The sequence below is a fragment of the Oreochromis aureus genome, linkage group 13 (genome assembly GCF_013358895.1).
Source record: "Oreochromis aureus strain Israel breed Guangdong linkage group 13, ZZ_aureus, whole genome shotgun sequence".
NCBI lineage: Eukaryota > Metazoa > Chordata > Actinopteri > Cichliformes > Cichlidae > Oreochromis > Oreochromis aureus.
Window position 1 is genome coordinate 17,014,195 of NC_052954.1, and position 20,772 is coordinate 17,034,966.

Below are 20,772 nucleotides of genomic sequence, written 5' to 3' on the forward strand. Positions count from 1 at the left end.
GAGGGAATAAGCAACTTTTTTTTCTGCTTAAAAAACCTCACGGATCAAAGTCCCTTACAGCCACATCCTACAATTGTCAGTGAAGTGTGGGTGGACAGAGGAGAAAACAGCAGTATCTGAGTCAAACACAGCAGTAGTGGGGCAGAGGGTGAGCGGCGTCGGCTTGTCTGATCAGCTGAGGTTGACTGAAGCTATCACTGTAAAGCATGTGTGCGGCAGCTCTGGAGGAGTACTGTGGGTCCACCTTTTGGGTGAGTTAAACAGACAGAAACACTGAAGATTTTAGGTAAATTCAAACAAACATATAAGACTAGTAACATACAAAGTAAATTGTCTGGAATGTATGTTGAGAATGACAGCAAATAGACATAACAACACCTTATAATACCATGTCAGGGACATGTTGATGTCATAGTGTTGAAGTTTGTGGTTTGTGGTGGGTTTTTTTTTTGAAGATCTTTATTTCTTTTTTATGCTTTGGAGACATAAAAGCTTTAAGACAAGTGTAAAAAGTGTAAAAAGCTGTTCATGTTATTGTGTCAGCCCGTTCAACACAGATTGGGCAAACAAGAAGGTCATGGTTTCTATTTGTCACAGCAACTATGAAAGTCATCTTCCAAATATGCAGAAAAGAAGATGATTAACTTTCTGGTTTCAGAAAGTTAATCAGTTGCACTTTTAAGACAACTTTCTGGTTCCTTTAGAAGGGCAGCAGGACTTTGTTATGCATGTGTGTTTGTGTCCTTCAGAATGCTTCATATCTGAAGCGACCAGACCCAGACCTCCCACTATGTGTGGAACAGACAGTTCTTGTATGGATCCCCCTTTGTTTCCTGTGGCTCTGTGCCCCATGGCACCTGCTGGCTCTCTGTCAGAGGACAAAAGTAAACACAAAACAACTGTCCAAGCTCTACATCTGCAAACAGGTAAGAAATACTATCTAATAAAGACATCTTCATAAAAAAAATTGTTGTTTCGGTTTATAGCTTTACTGTTTTACAGAATTTACAGGAAAAATTGAATTTCTGTTGTTTTTAAATACATAAAATATGAATCAAATTACAGTAAAATGACAGTAAAAGATGACAAAATGACATTAAAACTAGTTTCTGTACTTTTACATGGATTTGTTGACAATTAACACATATGTTATGTTTTGATGGAAGCATTTGTTGCGCATTCTTTTTATCTTGAGTAAAAGAGGGACGCAGTCTGAATCCAAGTTTCGAATCATTTATTGCCTCAAGCAGTTCAAACCATAAGCATGTACATGGATCTCTTTCATTCAGAAAACCACTGTCTGCAAGCAGTTAGCTGTAACCAACTTCCTGAAAGAGAGTGACCTTCACTTAACATTACAGAGAATTATACACGAAATTGTGCTTTTAATTGATCAAAACTGTTGGGGAGAGGCCGTGGTTTACACTTGGCTTTCCCTCGTTGGCCCACAGGCTGGTCGCAGCCTTCTGGCACTGGTCAGATGAGGACACATCTGGGGTGGTAACCTGCCTCTCCTATTTCTGTATAACAGCCTGGTTTCATGTCACGGTGGTCACGGTGGCATGTGAAATGCATACTTATTCCAGGCTTTGTTATTGTTCACTATATTGCAGCCAAAATCATAAAAATGCATATAAATTAAGATTTATGAAAATATTTGACCTCACACGTTCATCTAAAAAAAATGGTGACAACATGTATAAATGTTTATTTTATGAGTAAATAATATCCATTGCATTCTATATTGGTTATCTATTTTTTTTAGAATTATTGACCAACATTGGTAAATATACAATAAAAATGATAAAGATAGAAATACATATTTTATATAATTCTTAAAAATTAAAGAGTTTGGACAATACATGTTAAATGCCTATGGAATCACAGTAATTATCATAATTCAAAATACAGTATAATTTAATATCATTTTAATTACACTTTTTTTAACTAAAATTTGTAACACTAAAATGATCATAATGTATTTGTTATTGCTTAGCTTGTTTAATACAAAAATGTCAGTAAGAAGTGAAGGGTTTAACATTTGAACATGAAGATTTCACATTTTAGTTTTAAAAAGAAACAAGGCGTGAAGGACGAGCACTTTCCATTCAAGCCTAATAGCAGTTAGCTTTCAAGTCAGCAATGATACAGAAAGGAAACAGACTTTATATGGAGAGGTCATTGTGGATTATGGGACGCTTACAAACTGACAGTTTGGAATTTTTACCTTTTGGAAGAGAAGGTGAAGATTTTTCTCAAAAAGCTAAGGAAAAATTCATCAGAGGAAACTGATCATTTATACAAATTAACCTCTAAAAGACCAACCAGTGCTTACTTTTGTATAAGCACAGGCCAGAACAGTCTGACATGTTTTGTTGTAAAAACATCAATTTTCACATAGGGGGGGTCTAACCAGGACCCTTACTGGATGCAGGATGGGAATCGAACTTGCAACTCACACTTCAAAGGTGTGTAGTCTTACCACTACACTATCCAGCTGCTAATCAAACTGCTGATTTGCCACCTCAGCATGGAGTCAAGTTCTATAGAGTCTTGATAATGACCTGCTAAATTTTATTCAGATGTGTGGCAGCAGAACACTGCCCCTCAAGGACTGGAGTTCAACACCTGTGTTTTAGGTCATAACAATAAAAAAAAGAAAAATGTTTTTCAAAAGGTCGATGTAAGAAAAGATTCAACAGCTAAAGTGTATGCATCACTTTGCACAATGAAGCTAAAACACATGTAGTGTAAATTCTCTATTAAGATCAAAAACACCAAGAGGCCTGTCTCTGTGAGTTTATTATAAATGCATATACTGTGTATGAAATGTTCTAACATGAAAAGGACAAGTGATTACAGCAAAGGGGCAAAGAGATGTGTCATTCCAGCACTGTGTATTTTAAGCAAAAAGAGAGGAATCTGTAATCAGTTCTCTGAAACCTTGAATGGAAAACTCAGTTTGTTTTCCCATGAAAACTTAAAAACACAGTACTGGTTAAAATCTAATATAAAACAATATGAAAAGACATTTTTAATGGAATAATATGATTTATTCTCCTGTCTGGTCTGTGTTTTCTTCCTTCAGCTTGTGGTGTCCCTGTTGTTCCTGACGGCCATAGCACACCTGGGAGTCACACTAGGAGAAGATTTTGGTCCAAACAGTGACCAATCTTCAAAAAATGCTGGTGTATACTACGCAAATCCAGTTTTATTTGCAGTCACATGGGTAAATAGAGCAACCTTTATATTTAATTATTTAAATTTGAAAGGATGTGTTTTTTATGTTGTGATGTGTCTTCTTTGTTAGATCCTTGTCCTGCTCTGCCATGAAGGATTACGACATGAAGGAGCAATAGACTCTGCCTCTCTTTTCCTCTTCTGGTTACTCCTTGTAGTGTGTGACATCTTTCCTTTCCAGACCCTCCTACGAGAGGCTCTCAGACTGGTATGAATGAAGACATGTGACCAAGTTGCAATTAAAGCAGAATGCAATAAATAGATTTACTCAGACATGGTGCAATAACTTGACATGATTGACTTTTAACTCTCCATATTTTCCATAACACACTGTTTTCTGTTTCTTCGGGACCCTTTAAAGTTTTTCTTTCTCTCATTTTTGGTATTTAGGGCGAGGTCCGTGATGTCCCACGTTTCAGCCTTTTCTACATTTCTTTTGGGCTTGAACTGATTGCACTAGTTCTTTCTTCTGTGGCTGATATCCCCCCAGAAGCTAAAGACCTTATAAAAAAGGTACCCTTTATTTGTTATTCATTTTTGTTTGTTTTCAAAGGCCGAAGTTCATAAGCATAAATTAAATAAGATACATTGAACCTTGTTTTTATCCACAGAATCCTGAAGCAGGTGCACCATTTTTGAGCAGAATTACTTTAAACTGGTTAAACAGGTAACGTTAAAGTCAGTATAGGAATCTTAACAAGCACCTACAAATGTGCTCCATGTCTTCAAAGTTCTCTTTGTTTTTACAGTATGGTTTTAAAAGGCTACAAACAACCTCTGGTTCAGGAGGACATGTGGGATCTGAATGAGAGTGATAGCACTGCTTTCATCAATGAGCGTTTCCAGCATTTCATGAAGCCTGAGTTGGATGCAGCTAGGGTCCGCTTCCAGAACAAGATGAAAAAGAAATCAGCTAAAACCAGAGACAGTGCCCAGGATGACCCACAGCAAAATGGCCTTTCCAGTGGTCTGGGGAAAGGTGTGAGTCAGGATGTACTAATGATGGTGAGAGCATTCAATCAAAAACACTTCCACACACATGTACACTACTGAGCAACAGTCCAAACGGATGTCACCAACACCATGGCTGCCTTTTAAGGATCCCAGATACTAGGTTGTTGCTGAATAAATCTCATCAACTGTGCTTAAACGATCTGTTCTTTTAGGAGGAAAGGGGGAAGACAGAAGATGAAAAGAAGAAAAAGGACAATAAGGAGGAAGAGAACTATCCCAGTTCATGGCTGATTACCACCTTTTATAAGACCTTTAAAAGGATTCTGATTGAATCTGTCTGCTTCAAACTTCTGGAGGATGTGTTAACCTTCGTCAGTCCTCAGCTTCTTAAGTGAGTAAGATATTAGAGAACGTTACAGAAATAAAACAGATTTAAGAGAAGAACAATGTTGTTCTTGTTATTCAGTTACCCACAATGCAGCTGAACCATTTGCTCAGCAACTCAACTTTGTTGTACTACAGTGGTTTTCAATGGTCTCTTAATAATCCAATTTTTAGACTTTCTGATGCATATTTTTTAATAAGACAATCAAATTACTTAAAGGAATTTATACAATTTTCTGTCACAGATGTAACAGTTTTCCCAAATTTGTGTAAACCTTTTTTTTAAAATCCATTTCATTCTCCTTAAATTTTTTTTTTATTATTTACTTGCTATTACCTTGTAAAATCCTTCCAGTCCTGGCCTCCGTCAGGCACACAGTTACAGCAGCTCCCCTCTTTATTGGTGCGCTTGGTATTTAAGTGGGTTAGCTTTAGAGGGCTTGACAGTAGGCCTCAAGGGTATGTTATACGTAAATGGCTAAAGTAACCTGTAAGAGCTATTTACTCTAAAATGGGTTAATACTCAGATTTTTACCTGTACTGTTTCACAACGAGTTAAAAGGTGAATATCAACAATTTAGACTTTAATTGCAGGAAATTTGAGTGAGTTAATACTGAGTTTCTTCTTAACATTGGAGAGGAGACAGTCACATCCAAGTCTGAAGATGTGCTTATCTCAGTGTTCCGTATTAATGAAAATCATTCAACAGGAGAGCATCCCCTGGATATTCGAACTCCCAAAAATAAAAATGACATTCAAATCATCTCAAAATTATAATCCACAGGGAAAATCGGGAAGATACAATCCACCAACAATGGAAGTCAAACCCTCTTCAAGGTTAATAATCCAACATGGCACAGACAAGCAGAAAAAAAGTCCCCAAAAATACAAAATCAATGAACTGCTCATCTCACAGCAGATGAAGGGAAAATCAATGAATGCTTCTGGGCGCTCTCTTTTATACTCTGCCAAGCCCCTATTTGCCTCCCCTTCTCTCTCCTCCTTTCTAGTCATTCAAGCCCATTGTTGACATAAGATCATCTGATGTCCAACCACACACTATCTATCTGATTTATCAGAGTTTACCTCAAAATCACTTCATTACATTTTCTTTGTTATTCTTAACATAGAAAATCTCATGACATTTGAACATTTAAGAGACATCCTTCACATTGCTGGCACCTATAGGCCAAGATCTAAGCTAAATCACATATGAATTCTGATTCTGGGTTTAACTGTTACAATACTACAAGATCTAAGCTGGATCATGTCTACAGACACAAAATCTACACTTTTCCACTACTCAAACTACATTTCTCATTTAATATATTGATCAAACTTATATTTAGATTTATCTTTAAACAAAAATAAAGAAAGATTAAAAAATGAAGATAAAAATAAAGATTAAAACTATAAATCACATTAGAAAAACTGGATGTTAAGCTTTTTCACCCTCTCTCAGATGTGTTGAGAAGAAAGGCAGGGGGTCTTTAATCTCTCTCTGTCCCTCATGTCTCGACATTAGTCATTCATAACCGATAACAGGAGTGCCAGGATGAAATGAGGACATTGTTAGATAAGTGCTGAAGATGAAGCAGGAGATTAGCATCTTTTCTTGTTTTTTTCTGTTTTTCCTAGATTGATGATCTCGTTCACTCAGGACAAATCCAGATATGCCTGGGAGGGCTATTTGTATGCAGTGTTGCTGATGGTGGTGGCTCTGCTACAGTCTCTGACCCTACAGCAGTATTTCCAGCGCTGCCATGTGCTGGGGATGAAGGTTCGCACTGCACTTATGGCTGCTGTGTATAAAAAGGTAAAAGCAGGAGTGACAGAACACCATTTATTGACATTGGTGTGAAAAAACAAATCAAATGCTGTATAATATAAATTACTGTTACACATTAGAAGAAAAAAATTACTAGTCATAATTTTCTGCTTAAGTCAGTTGTCAGATTTTTCAGTTTTAAAGAACTTTTATCAGCACATACTTGCCACTGAAAAACACAGACTGTGTTAGTCTGTAGCTCGAGTTTCCATCAATACGTTTACTAATGATCTCAATGATTAATTTTGTGAGTTCTCAGTCACTACTGGTGAAGACCCTGATTGTATAGCCAATCAGAATACATCATTTTTGTTTTTATTAAGTTTTATTAAGTTTTACCAAATCTTAGAAATCAGGAAATGAAGAAAATTCTCCTTAGACATCAAAAACTATTTATATTATTTCTAAAAGAAGGTCAGCTTTGCTTTTTTTCCCCCAATATATAGGGTTATGGGCTTTTTTTTAAGTGACATGAAGATCCATCTCCTGCTTTGCTTATATACAAAAACATACAGAGTAAGAAAAAACATCACTTATCATGCTTCTCTTACTTAATTTCCACCCCACTTTCTAATTAATAAGCCCTTTTTATCCCTTTTCTAAGGCATTAGTGGTGTCCAATGATACTCGTAAGGAGTCAACAGTAGGGGAAACGGTGAACCTGATGTCAGCAGATGCCCAGCGCTTCAATGATGTGACCACCTTTATCCACCTGCTGTGGTCCTGCCCTCTGCAGATCATCATATCCATTGTTTTCCTGTGGCTGGAGTTAGGACCATCTGTGTTGGCAGGACTGGGAGTCATGGTGTTAATAATTCCAACCAATGCACTGATAGCAACCAAGGCCAGAAAACTACAGGTCAGGGGAAAAACTTGCCAAATCTTCTTTGCTTCTGTAAACCTCTGTGCGAGATTCTAAATCAAATAATCAAGATGAGATTAAACTGCAAATTTTAAAGTTTTATTCAAGATGTTTAACTAACGTATTACATTGATTGTTTAATAGATTTTTATACAGTCCCCCACTTTCAGAGGCTCAAAAGTAGTTGGACAGCTGAGTGACGCAGCATACAAGCTCAGCCACGTGTCTCACAGTCAACATACAGATTTGCTCTCATAGACCAGTCTCCCTTCTATAAAAAGACCAAAAATTTCTTTGGAGTTTAATTAATATTAACATTAATGTGAATAAAGTGATCTCAGTAACTTTGAACACGTGATTCTTGCTGGTGAAAAAGTTAGTTTTTTATTTTCAAATGAATTACACAGAATAAATTGCTGTTCAAAACACTTTATTTAAGTATTTCCTTATTGCCTGTTTAACATGAGCTACATTGTGTCTCTTTTCAGATAGAGAACATGAAGTTTAAAGATAAGAGAATGAAAATCATGAATGAAATTCTAAATGGGATCAAGGTGAGCTCTTTTGTTCAGTGTATTCATGGTGTATGTAGATGCCTTCCTTACATCTAAGGCTTTGATGCTTCATGAAACTGCAGTGACGTCATGAACCATAAGTGCTCTGCTGCCCCACCCTTCCTTCTGCCTCCTCCCTGTCTTTTTCTTTTGTCTCTCACCAGATTCTGAAGCTGTATGCTTGGGAGCCATCCTTCCAGAAGCAGGTGGAAGACATTAGAGGGGAAGAACTAAAAGTCATGAAAAGGTTTACTTACCTAAAGTCCATCTCCATCCTTGTCTTCCACTGCAGTCCAGCTCTGGTGAGTTCTATCAGAGAGCTTTGCAGAGACTAGAATCAAATGGTAAACAATCTTTTTTCCTAAACTGTCTGTACTTGCAGGTTTCTCTGGCCACATTTGCAGTATTTGTTAGAGTGAGCAACGATAATGTGTTAACTGCTGAGAAAGCTTTTACTTCCATCTCTCTCTTCAACATCCTACGATTTCCTCTTGCCATGCTGCCCATGCTCATTGCTTCCATTGTGCAAGTAAGTGAACAGACCTACATGAGACACATGTATCAAGCCTGTGATAAAATCAAACTTAACCTGTTCTTTCAATTTGCAGACAGCAGTGTCTAAGAAGCGCCTGGAGAAGTTTCTGGCAGGGGAAGACATCGACAGTGACATTGTGCACCAAGACCCCAGTTTCAGTATGTTCACCATTAGAATTTTCACTTGTTCTACAGCTGAAGACTGAAGCTTAGTCACAGTTTCTTACATGTGCAGATCATCTGTTAAGCTCTGTCTTGGTCTGTGTTCATTTTTAGACACTGCTGTGAGTGTATGTGATGGTTCCTTTGCTTGGGAAAAAGATGCAAAGCCTCTCCTGAAGAAGTATGTCTGTGTTGGTCATCAAAAAGTTACTAGTTAACTTAATTAACTGTGAGATGTTCACCAGGTGTTTTTCTAGTATTGCTTCAATTTTTCCAGTCTGCCTATTTGCCCCTGATGTGTTCACAGCATTGACTATAGTTATTATGTGTGTCCAGTGTGAATTTGGACATTAAGCCTGGTCAGTTGGTTGCCGTAGTGGGAGCTGTTGGGTCAGGAAAGTCGTCTCTTATGTCAGCCCTCCTTGGAGAGATGCACAGTACCAAAGGTTTTATCAACATTAGGGTAATGGCTTTTTTCCCGTTTTTATCTGTAGTGTGCGTTAAAAAACATGTAAAATCCAAAACATCTAATTAGGTCTTAACTGAAAAAACACAAACGTTCACACAAATGACTACCTATTTTAAAAAAAACAAAAAAACATGTAGCATGACTGTAGCTTAATCAAATTAAGTTTGCTTCAGTGTTTACTTCAGAGCCTTCCCTCATCTCTCATGAAGGCAGAGTTTATTCTGAGATTATCAGAATCAGAATACTTTATTATTCCCTCAGGAAATTATGTTCCTTATTTTTTTGTTTTTTAAATACACAGAAAATTAATGTTGATTCAATGATTTACTGGTTTTATTTGATGACTGAAAGTATACATAGCAGTATCCTTATACATTCTTGATCATCCAGATAAGGAAATCCCAAAAAGTTGATTCTGTTCAACTGGACATAGCTTTTTTAGACTGAAAGAGTCTCACTGAAAACACTATGTCTACATCAAAGGCATAAACTTTTGGGGGGTCTACATAGCAGTAGCGTATTTTTCGGACCATAAGGCGCACTGGATTATAAGACGGATTAAGCGAAACTGTCACGGCGAGTGGAGTGAGCCGTGTGGAGAAAAATAAAGGAGGATCCAATTGCAGGCACTAGTAGAGATGCGAAGGGGGCTTATTGTCAAATAAACACAAGTTGAACATGGCAACACAGAACTAAAGACAACCTGAACCTGGAAAACTAAACTACAACACATGAACATGAAGGAGGGTGGGCAGAGGCAAATGAGGATAGACAGCAGGGAGAACACACGGAAGAAACACGGTAGATACACAGACGGACCAGCAACTACAACAACAGAAGACACGACTTAAATACACTCAGAGAACACAGGGAGATTACACACAGGTGGGGAACACAGCTGGAAGTAATTGACAAGACGAGACAAGGGAGGCAAACTGAAAACACTCACATAAGACACGGACTTTCACAATAAAACAGGAAACAAGAACCCACCACACAAAGACGCAGACTCGAGGCAGACAGAATATAACACATGGAACTCAAACTATACTAAACATGAGACACAACCGAAGAACAAATCCCTCACCAGAATAACTAAAACATAGATTTATCATAATAATCAAAGCACCAGAGAAACCAAAAACAATCCAAAATGCAAAACTAAACCAAAATATAAGAACTCAAAATACTGGGTCAAAACTGACCCAGAACCGTGACAGAAACTAAACAGTCAGATAAGTCAAAGTTTATTCAGCTCATTCACAATGACTCTCAACATTGTTCAATTGTAACACATAAAATACAGAACAATAAACTCACTTTTTTAGTTCATTCCTCTTCCACAAATCCATCAAATTCTTCATCTTCTCAGCTGCTCTATTCCCATCTACTGTGTGACTGATAGCCTTGAGTTTGAAATATGCTTCATAAGCATGTCTCTTAACAGGTGCCATTTTGGGGTCCTTATACACACACAATAAAGTCATATTATGTTGAAGCACAGTACGTATTACTCCGCGAGGCTCCTGACTATATGGTAGCCATAATGCTCCAATCCATCAAGCGGTGCGGCTTCGTAGCTTACCAAAGTCATACTAAAACATTTTGACAGATTTTAAAGAGCCATGTACCACATAAAATCGGTTCAAGGTTAGTAAGCACAACCAGAATTCATGCATAAGGTGCACTGTCAATTTTTGAGAAAACTGAAGGATTTTAAGTGCACCTTATAATCCGAAAAATACTGTAGTTAGATTCAAGAAGGATTAGAATACAAAAAACGTATAAGACTTTAACAATCACAATACAATATTTTATTTTTTTTTAAAGAATGCAATAATTAAACATTAAAGACTTTAACAAACAAAGCAAAGATGCAGAAACAAAAAAAACCCAGCAACAGCCTAATTCATTCAAGGCAGTTTTGATAATCTGGTCTAAACTCATCAGTATTGAAGGAGATTATTTGGCCACCAGAATAAAGAAGTATATTTTTGCACAAATTTTGTGAAGTGGAGGCAGATGATTTGCTCATAACACAAACCATTTTACCCACAGAATAAACTGTTAGAATAAACAGTTTTTTATGATAAGACAAAAATGTAGTGAGACATCTGTAATTGAGTAATAGTCTATTTCTTTCCAGGGTTCTCTTGCTTTTGTACCACAGCAAGCCTGGATCCAAAATGCTACTTTGAAGGATAATATCTTGTTTGGATCTCCACATGAGGAAGAGAACTTCAAAAAAGTAATACAGGCCTGTGCTCTTGCCCCAGACCTTGAGCTGCTGCCTGGAGGAGACCTCACTGAGATTGGAGAGAAAGTGAGTTACACTTTGAATGGTTCAGGATTTTGGTTACACAAATATTTTTTCCCTTATGCAAATGCTGTGTATGGTGTTTATTGTAAACACATGTAAAAAGATGTGTTTCTTAAATACATGGCAAAAATGACAAAACAGAAGAGTGTCTTGATGCATGCTCAATCATCCAGGTAAGTAAATCCCCAAAACCTGATTTTGTTCATCTGGACGTAGCGTTTTCAGTGGGAGAAACGTTTCGTCACCAAGTGACTTCTTCAGTCTCAGCTGACTGCAGGTTTCCCCAATCTGATAAACAGTACATTTGCATAATGACTGAAACCAGCCCACTGAAGGAACAATGGGCTGGGAGATCAGTCCCTTCATTATGATTATGCAAATTCTCATGACAATTGATCAACAACCACTGATCAAAGGTCATTGATCAAAGACCGCTGATCATTGGCCATGAGTACCATTCACAGAGAGTTGGGGAATGGCTGCAATCACAGCATTGTAAGATGGTGACAGATGTACCTTTAGGCCCCCTCCTCAATTCAGAGATGGTCTTCCCCTTTTCAGGTAAATGGCCTCCTTGACTCCCTGCTCAAAACAGCGTTCCTCCCTGTCCAGGATGTGTACATCCTCATCATTGAGGTCCTGGTTAATGGCTTTCAGGAGGCCATTTACCTCCCTGTGAATGGTACTCGTGGCCATTGATCAGTGGTCTTTGATCAGTCAGCTTTGATCATTGGTTGTTGATCAATGGTCATGAGAATTTGCATAATCATGATGAAGGAACTGACCTCCCAGCCCATTGTTCCTTCAGTGGTGCTAGTTTCAGTTATTATGCAAATGTACTGTTTATAAGATTGGGGAAACCTGCAGTCAGCTGAGACTGAAGAAGTCACTTGGATGAGTGACGAAACGTTTCTCCCACTGAAAACGCTACGTCCAGATGAACAGAATCAACCTTTGGGGGCAAAACAGAAGAGCTTTTCTTATTATATAGGAAAGGCTTCCTCGCATTAAAGAAAATCCCGGTATCTCTTTTCCCCTCTTTTCTTCTCTTTTCAGGGTATCAATCTCTCAGGGGGTCAAAAGCAGCGTGTGAGCTTAGCCAGAGCAGTCTACAGTCAGGCTGATATTTATCTATTAGATGACCCTTTGTCTGCTGTGGACTCCAATGTAGGAAAGCATCTGTTTGAAAATGTAATTGGACCCAATGGAATACTTAAAAACAAGGTTTGTGCTTAACAACATATGTTAAACATTTCACTCAAAATTTATATTTTAAAGTTAAATGATTATTTTTAAGGAAAAAAAAGTGCACATTCCCATTTAATTTCTTCTGATGAATCTTGACATGAAATACTATCTGCACAGGATAGTCCAGCTGTTACTTGTTTTACCTCATTTTACCCAGGATCATAAAGGTTACAATAGGCTAAATATCACACTAAATGACCAAGATAACTGAATAGCTAATAATTAAAGGTAAGGAATAAAAGCCACTTGGAAGTGGAATTACAAGTTAGAAAAGATTTGGCTTTATAAATTATTTTTAAATGATTAAACCAATTATTCCTGTCCTAGCTGACACGCCTCTGCAATGTTGCGTGGAGATCAGGGGCGGTACCCCTGGACTGGCAGACATGGGTGGTGGTCCCAATTTTTTAGGAAGGGGACCGGAGGGTATGTTCAAACTACAGAGGGGGATCACACTCCTCTGCCTCCCTGGGAAAGTCTATGCCAGGGTGCTGGAAAGGAGAGTCCGTCCGTTAGTCGAACCTCGGATACAGGAGGAACCATGCATTTTTTGTCCTGCTCGCGGAACACTCGACCAGCTCTTTATCCTCTCAAGGATATTTGTGGGTGCATGGGAGTTTGCCCGACCAGTCTACATGTTTTTTGTGGACTTGGAGAAGGCATTCGACCATGTCCCTCGGGGTGCCCTGTGGGAGGTGCTGCGGGAGTATGGGGTGTCTGGCCCATTGCTACGGGCCATTCAATCCCTATACAACCGTTGCAAGAGCTTGGTTCACATAGCCGGCAATAAGTCAGACTCGTTCCTGGTGGGTGATGGGCTCCGCCAGGGCTGCCCTTTGTCACCGATTCTGTTCATAATTTTTATGGACAGGATTTCTAAGCACAGCCAAGTGGCGGAGAGCTTTCACTTAGGTGGTCTCAGAATCTCATCTCTGCTTTTTGCAGATGATGTGGTTCTGTTGGCTTCATCAGGTGATGGCCTCCAGCTCGCACTGGAACGGTTCGCAGCCGAGTGTGAAGCAGCGGGAATGAGGATCAGCACCTCCAAATCTGAGGCCATGGTTCTTAGCTGGAAAAGGGTGGAGTGCCCACTCCAGGTCATGGACGAGTTCCTGCCCCAAGTGGAGGAGTTCAAGTATCTCGGGGTCTTGTTCACGAGTGATGGGAGAAGGGAACCGGAGATCGATAGACGGATTGGTGCTACGGCTGCAGTGATGCGGATGCTGCACCGATCCATCGTGGTGAAGAGGGAGCTGAGCATAAAAGCGAAGCTCTCAATTTACCGGTCGATCTACGTCCCTACCCTCACCTATGGTCACGAGCTATGGGTAGTGACTGAAGAACGAGATCGCGGATACAAGCGGCGGAAATGAGCTTCCTCCGAAGGGTAGCTGGCCTCTCCCTTAGAGATAGGGTGAGAAGTTCAGCCATCTGAGAGGGGCTTAGAGTAGAGCCGCTGCTCCTCCACATCAAAAGGAGCCAGTTGATGGGGTTCAGGCATCTGACAAGGATGCCTCCTGGGTGCCTCCTGGGTGAGGTGTTTTGGGCATGTCCCACTGGGAGGAGGCCCCGGGGCAGACCCAGGACACGCTGGAGAGATTATATCTCTCGGCTGGACTGGGAACGACTTGGTCTTCCCCGAAAAAGCTAGAGGAGGTGGCTGGGGAGAGGGAGTTCTGGGCTTCTCTGCTTAGGCTGCTGCCCCCGCGACCCGGATAAAGTGGAAGAAGATGGATGGATGGATGGATGGATGGATGGATGGATGGATGGATAAACCAAATATTGTCAGTTCAGTCTGTGAACTGAAACATATCTTCTTTTTGATAAATACAATTTATAAACATATTTAAAACATCATTTATGTTTTTTTTCTTTCTTTTCTTTAATCTTTCTTTAATCTTTATTTAAGAGTAAGGCTAAGGGAAATAAGACTTTATGTTTGTGTGGTGATTACAATATTGATCTTTGTAAAGAGGCAAATGATAAGGCTGCGTCAGATTTTTTTGAATTATTACTTGGTAAAGGATTTTATCCTTTAATTATAAAGCCGAGTAGAATAACGGATAAATCGGAAACACTAATTGATCATATTTTCATTAATAGCTTGGAGAGTAATATTATGAATGGCCTCATCATAAATGATATAAGCGATCATCTACCAGTCTTTTTTACTTTTGATTTAAATATGAAAAGAAAGGAAGAAGTTGGTTTCGTGAGTCATAGAAGGTTAAGAAATAACGAGGCAATTAACAAGTTTAGACAAGATCTCATGGAGGTGGACTGGAAGGAAGTTTATGTTAATGAGGTCAACGTTGCATATGGAGCTTTTTTTAAATACTTACTTGGCCTTGTATGATAAACATTGTCCATTGGTATCATTTAAGTATAAGAAAAAGAATAAGAATATGAAACCTTGGATAACTAAGGGTCTTGCAAATGCGTGTAAAAAGAAAAATAATTTATATAGGGATTATATAACACAGAGAACTAAGAATGCAGAAATGAAATATAAAGTTTATAAAAATAAGTTGGTATTAATATTGAGGAAAGCCAAGAAAGACTACTATAATAAACTTTTTCAGGAAAACAAGAATAATATTAAGGGCATTTGGAATATTTTTAAGGAGGTATTGGGTAACAAGAACACACCCTTAGATCGGCCTAATTATTTTATTAAGAATAATCAAGTTGTCGAAGACAAGACTGAAGTAGTAAACGAATTTAATTCCTTTTTTGTAAATGTTGGACCCACTTTAGCAAATTTAATTAGAAAAAATGACGATTCAGAATATGAGGAAGCCTGGAAAGGAGAAAACAGAATGGTTAATTCTATATTCTTGGCTGATACTACCGTAAAAGAAATAGTAGCAATTGTAGAAAATTGTAAAAATAAAAAATCTACTGACTGTGATGGTATAGACATGGTTGTAATTAAAAAGACTTTAGATTGTATAAGTATTCCTCTTTGCTGTATTTTTAATCTTTCGTTACAATCAGGAGTATTTCCTGATCGAATGAAAGTGGCAAAAGTGATACCCTTATATAAATCAGGAGATAAGCTTAGTTTTAACAATTATAGGCCAGTGTCTCTTTTGTCACAGTTTTCAAAAGTACTTGAAAAACTTTTTGCGCAAAGACTTGATAGTTTTATTGAAAAATATCAACTAATAAATGAAAATCAATTTGGATTTCGTAAAAATAGATCAACGGCATTAGCATTGTTGACTTTCATTGACGATACTTCATCTGCAACCAATAATAATAAATATACAGTTGGGGTATTTGTTGATTTAAAAAAAAGCTTTTGATACGTTACAACATTCTATTTTGATTTCTAAATTGTATAATTATGGTGTGAGAGGAGTGGCATTGAATTGGTTAAGGAGTTATTTAGAAAATAGGTCGCAATATGTGCATTATCTCGGTAACACCTCTGAAAGATTGAAGATTGTATGTGGCATTCCTCAAGGTTCTATTTTGGGACCTAAACTTTTTAATTTATATATTAATGATATCTGTGACGTATCAAAAAGGTTAAATTCTATTTTATTTGCAGATGACACAAATTTTTATTGCTCTGGAGAGAATTTGAAAGATTTGGTTGAAATTATGACTTCTGAGATGTTAAGATTAAAAATATGGTTTGATGTAAATAAATTATCTTTGAATCTGACAAAAACGAAATTCATGATGTTTGGCAATCGTGTAAAGGAGGATGAAGTCATTATGTCCATTGATGGAGAATTGATTGAAAGAGTTACTGAATTTCGTTTTTTGGGGTGTAATAGTAGATGAAAATTTGACGTGGAAATCACATATTGAGTATATTAGAAAGAAGATGGTTAAAAACATTTATATTTTGGGAAATGTAAGAGATTTATTAGACTATAAAACAATGCGCATTTTATATTTTTCATTGTTTTCTCATATTTTAGTTATTGTATTGAAGTCTGGGGAATACATATGAGAATACTATAAAACCTCTATACTTATTACAGAAGAAAGTGATACGAATGATTCATAATGTGAAATATAGAGAACATACAAATAAATTATTTATAAAATCGAAATTATTAAAATTAGGAGATTTAGTGAAATTACAGACACTATTAATTATGTTTAAGGCTAAAAATAATATTTTGCCCTTTAAGTTACAAAGAATATTTTTATTGTGTTCAGGGGGAGAAGACAGCAGAAGGAAATTTTATTTTAAGCATCAGTTAGCTAGGACTACACAAAGGTTAATGAGTCCAACGGTTAGGGGTATACGACTGTGGAACTCTCTTCATTATAATTTAAAGAATTGTATAAATTTACATTGTTTTAAAAAGTGTTACATGCTTAAAACGATAACTCAATATGAAGAATGTGAATGAAATTGGAGTTCATTGAAGAAGGATCCATTATAATTTTTTGTTTTATTTATTTTAATTTTATTTTTCTCCTTGTTACCATGTGGAGTGGTATATTTTGATTGTAAATTTGTATATTCTGATGGTAAATTTGTTGTTTGGTTTGTGGTAGGACCGGAGATAAATGTTAATGTTAGTTTGTTCCCTGATTTTTGGTGCCCACTTGTAATATAAGTTGGATTGTAGATAGGGGGCAGGGTTTAATAAGAATATTTTCTTCTTCCTGCTCCTTTTCACACATGGTTTTAGTGTTTTATTGATAGAAAGTGTGGTTGGTTTGTTTGAACTGTTGTACCAAGTGTGAAATAAATAAATGAAATAAAATGAAATGAAATACTTAACAATGTTTTTGTAAATCCTATGTAACCCTATCTGATTGGTGAATTCAAACCTGAGTCTCATATATCTCTGACCATACAGACTCGTATCCTGGTGACTCATGGCATAAGCTTCCTGCCTTACGTGGATAAAATAGTGGTTTTGGAGAATGGAGTCATTTCTGAAGTTGGATCCTATGAAAACCTTCGTGCCAGTGGAGGAGCGTTTTCTAAGTTTCTCGACACATATGCCACCGAGCAGAGCAACCAGAGAAATTCAGAAACAGGTGATTACAACCTTTTCTTAGTATATTAGGAATATAATCTACACACATCACATGTTTTGTTAGCTGTACAACCAAAGTCTATGCTAAAATTATACATCACAAATATGAATGAATTGAATTTCTTTTTGTCAATTTTTATGGATACTTTGTGTTGATGTTGTTCACATATTGACCCAAGTGCCATAAATTACTGCCATATATGTAAAACACCATGTATATTGTTATTTTAGGAGAGGACCAGGACGCAGAAGACTTTGAGCTCATCCCAGATGGAGACGATGCCCAACCTGACGGTGCTTTGGAGGACACTGTTTCTCTTACACTTAAGCGAGAAAACAGCATCCGCCGCAGCCAGCGCAATGGCAGGTTCGAGCTTGTTAAAGTTATAAGTGAAACCAGGGAAACAGCTTGTCTCAAATAGCATCTTTGGCAGAATGTCCATTTCATTTCTTTTTTTTTTTTTTCAGTGTCAGATTAAGAAGAAATACTTCCCTTAAAAAATCTGCAAATGCTGATGAACCAAAGAAAGGCCAGAAACTTATAGAGAAGGAAACTATGGAAACAGGACAGGTAACAAAATGTTTTTGTACAACTAGCGCAAGATTACAACAAATGATAGCCTGTTTCCTGAGTGCTGTCTCCCACTGATTTCCAGGTGAAGCTTGCAGTGTTCCTGCAGTACCTGCGAGCCATGGGCTGGGGATATTCTGCCATGGTTTTCCTGATTTACTTCACCCAGTATGCTGCTTTGATTGGTCAAAATTTGTGGTTGAGTGACTGGACCGGTGATTCTGTGGAGTACTACAACATGACATACCCTTCCTGGAAGAGGGACACAAGGGTTGGAGTGTTCGGAGCTCTTGGAGTGGCTCAGGGTAACTGAACACTAAATCCTTTTCTATTTGCAAATATTTTCAGGTTTGTGTAAGTTAACGTTAAGGAACTGTGTGTCTTAGAGTAAGGAAAATTCCCTGCTCTGTTATTTAGGATTCAATCATTTTTATAGCGTTTTAAAGACAACCTAAACATCCAGTCTTTTTTATTGTACACATTAAAATTTGCAGTGTCAAACTAACACTTAAAGAGTTAAATTTAACACTGTTTCCGAGTCTATTTGGTCCCATTCGGAATTGGTGTTAAATCAACTCTTTCTATAGTGTTAAAATTTTAGAGTAAATTTAACTCTAAATAGAGTAAAAATTTAACACTGAGTAACACCGCATAGTGTTAAATCAACTTAACACTACTAGTAGTGTTATATTATTTACTCTATCATAGTGATAAATTAACTCTATTTGAGTAAAATCCCACTGATTTTTAACACTGAATGGAGTTATTTGAAATTAACACTGGGGGTTCAAAGAACTCTGATGGGAGTTGATGTTACTCTATACTGTGTTATTCATACACTAATCTCTAGTGAAAAATTAGCTCTCATAGAGTAAAATTTGTAATTAATTTAACACCAAGTAGTGTTACTAAAACTCTTCCTGTAGTGTTACCTTTACACACAATTCACTGTTTTGCAGCATGAAAACCTGGTTTTAATAATGCTTTTACATATAAAACAAGTAAGCAAAAACCACAACTAGATAATACATTTAACAGCTTTATTTTTATGTTAGGCTCAAAATATAAAAACATCTCATGTAGTGTATAAAACACTTTAAAACAATGAATTTAGTTTGGCATAAAACCCGCAATATGGAGCGACATACAGGAGGAATCTGAAATGCCATACTTCATTTGAAGAAGCAACACAGCTCATTTATGTTCAACACCTTCAGCACCATATTGGGATGCAGTCTGACCCTAAATGCATGATAATGGTCATCAAAACACAGGGTTTCCATCAGTTTTCCGCAGAGCAATACAATGTCATCTTTCACAACAATACTTTTGATCTTACAAAAACACGGAATCTCAGACACTACATCTGTACAGATGATAAAGTCAGGGCGGTACTCTGTACCGTGTGTTATTATCCATTTAGCTGAAAACAAACTGGTAGACAACACAGCTCAAAGCAATTTCTGGACCTTCTTCCAGCTCTCCAAGTGTCACCATCTTTCCTGGTCCTAAAGCTAATCTTTCAAGGCTAAAGGACTCCCAATGCTTTATTTTATTACTATTATATTTATTTTTGCTTGTGGTGTCCTGTAAAGGTACGCTCTGTAAGGCTGCATCTTTAGCCTGAGTATGAATCTCAAAAAACACTTCCTCCATTGAAGAGACAAAACTATTTACAGTAGATTGGCTTAATCCAGCTGCCCTGAGTTGTGCAACAGCAGAGGCACACATATCCAAAGTGCTCTTATTTGACCTTTTCAGATGTTGTGGGTGTGTTTCTTCTACATTAGTTGACATCACCTCCCCTGTAGTGCTAACTTCTTTAACTGCCACATCAGGCTGTAGATTAACATCAGTGTCAGCCTGTTGGTCAAAATAGTTAAGGTGTTTGGTATTTAAATGTTTTCTAAAACCTGTGGTTTGGATGAACGTGTACATGTTGTGAAGCATAGTGTTGTAAGATGTGCCAAACACAAAATGTGCTTTAAACAGTTCATCAAAAGAACCAAGTGAAGAGGTAGACTTGCATGGCATGGCATTCTTGTCAAGAATAATGAAGAACCAGTGGATGTCATTCTTTTCACCCCAACAGCCAGGAGGTAGGGTTGAGTGCTGGTAGTGACGGCATCAAGGTGCTCTTGGATATTTGTTCCAGTCTGAAAAGACAAATACAGACAGGCAATAAGAATCAAGTTTTCTTAAACTGGTAATTCATAACATAAAAATAGAAAAGAAACACAAACCTTCTTGAAGACCACAAGATGCCTTTCTGCTTGAGAAGCTGACACCTTTCCTGGTCTCTTCCGACCCTGACCAGATGGTGGAATCAGATGTAATAGCAATAGAATTGCTATTGTCCCACCTGTCCCACTGTCCCAGCCTGCAAAAATTATTTGTTTTTAATAAAGTTGAATCATCATCAACAATATATTTCAATGCACTGAAAAAATGTTTGAGTAGACCCAAAAGACAAAAAGGATAACTGTTCTGTGACAAACATTATATATGCTATGAATGTGCTAATCAAAGAAACAGCTCACCAATGTCAGCACTAACTTCAGTGGCATCCTCAGGTGAGTCAGCTGCCAGCAAGAGTTCTTTCAGGTCACTGGTAGAAGGAAGCTTTCTGC

The 20,772-nt window shown here is 37.5% G+C and overlaps 1 protein-coding gene and 1 long non-coding RNA gene across 2 annotated transcripts in view; one reads left to right on the forward strand and one right to left on the reverse strand.

Annotated features, from left to right (window-relative positions):
* The first annotated feature begins 106 nt into the window (after positions 1–106).
* LOC116319653 (canalicular multispecific organic anion transporter 1-like) overlaps positions 107–20,772 on the forward strand; it is a 33,587-nt gene continuing 12,921 nt past the window's right edge. The window contains exons 1-22 of the mRNA XM_039621454.1: positions 107–251; positions 750–926; positions 3,089–3,229; positions 3,311–3,448; positions 3,631–3,753; positions 3,852–3,907; positions 3,990–4,245; positions 4,407–4,585; positions 6,218–6,395; positions 7,012–7,266; positions 7,758–7,823; positions 7,988–8,125; positions 8,206–8,352; positions 8,432–8,516; positions 8,634–8,700; positions 8,856–8,982; positions 11,135–11,311; positions 12,365–12,532; positions 17,389–17,572; positions 17,803–17,938; positions 18,040–18,142; positions 18,228–18,447. Coding sequence (XP_039477388.1) covers positions 207–251; positions 750–926; positions 3,089–3,229; positions 3,311–3,448; positions 3,631–3,753; positions 3,852–3,907; positions 3,990–4,245; positions 4,407–4,585; positions 6,218–6,395; positions 7,012–7,266; positions 7,758–7,823; positions 7,988–8,125; positions 8,206–8,352; positions 8,432–8,516; positions 8,634–8,700; positions 8,856–8,982; positions 11,135–11,311; positions 12,365–12,532; positions 17,389–17,572; positions 17,803–17,938; positions 18,040–18,142; positions 18,228–18,447 — 3,166 coding nt within the window. The 5' untranslated portion in view covers positions 107–206. The remainder of the gene's footprint in view (positions 252–749; positions 927–3,088; positions 3,230–3,310; positions 3,449–3,630; positions 3,754–3,851; positions 3,908–3,989; positions 4,246–4,406; positions 4,586–6,217; positions 6,396–7,011; positions 7,267–7,757; positions 7,824–7,987; positions 8,126–8,205; positions 8,353–8,431; positions 8,517–8,633; positions 8,701–8,855; positions 8,983–11,134; positions 11,312–12,364; positions 12,533–17,388; positions 17,573–17,802; positions 17,939–18,039; positions 18,143–18,227; positions 18,448–20,772) is intronic.
* LOC120443251 lies at positions 20,221–20,770 on the reverse strand. The gene is made up of 3 exons (XR_005615281.1): positions 20,683–20,770; positions 20,386–20,522; positions 20,221–20,298 (listed from the first exon to the last, which is right to left on the reverse strand). It is a non-coding gene; the product is annotated as an uncharacterized LOC120443251 (long non-coding RNA).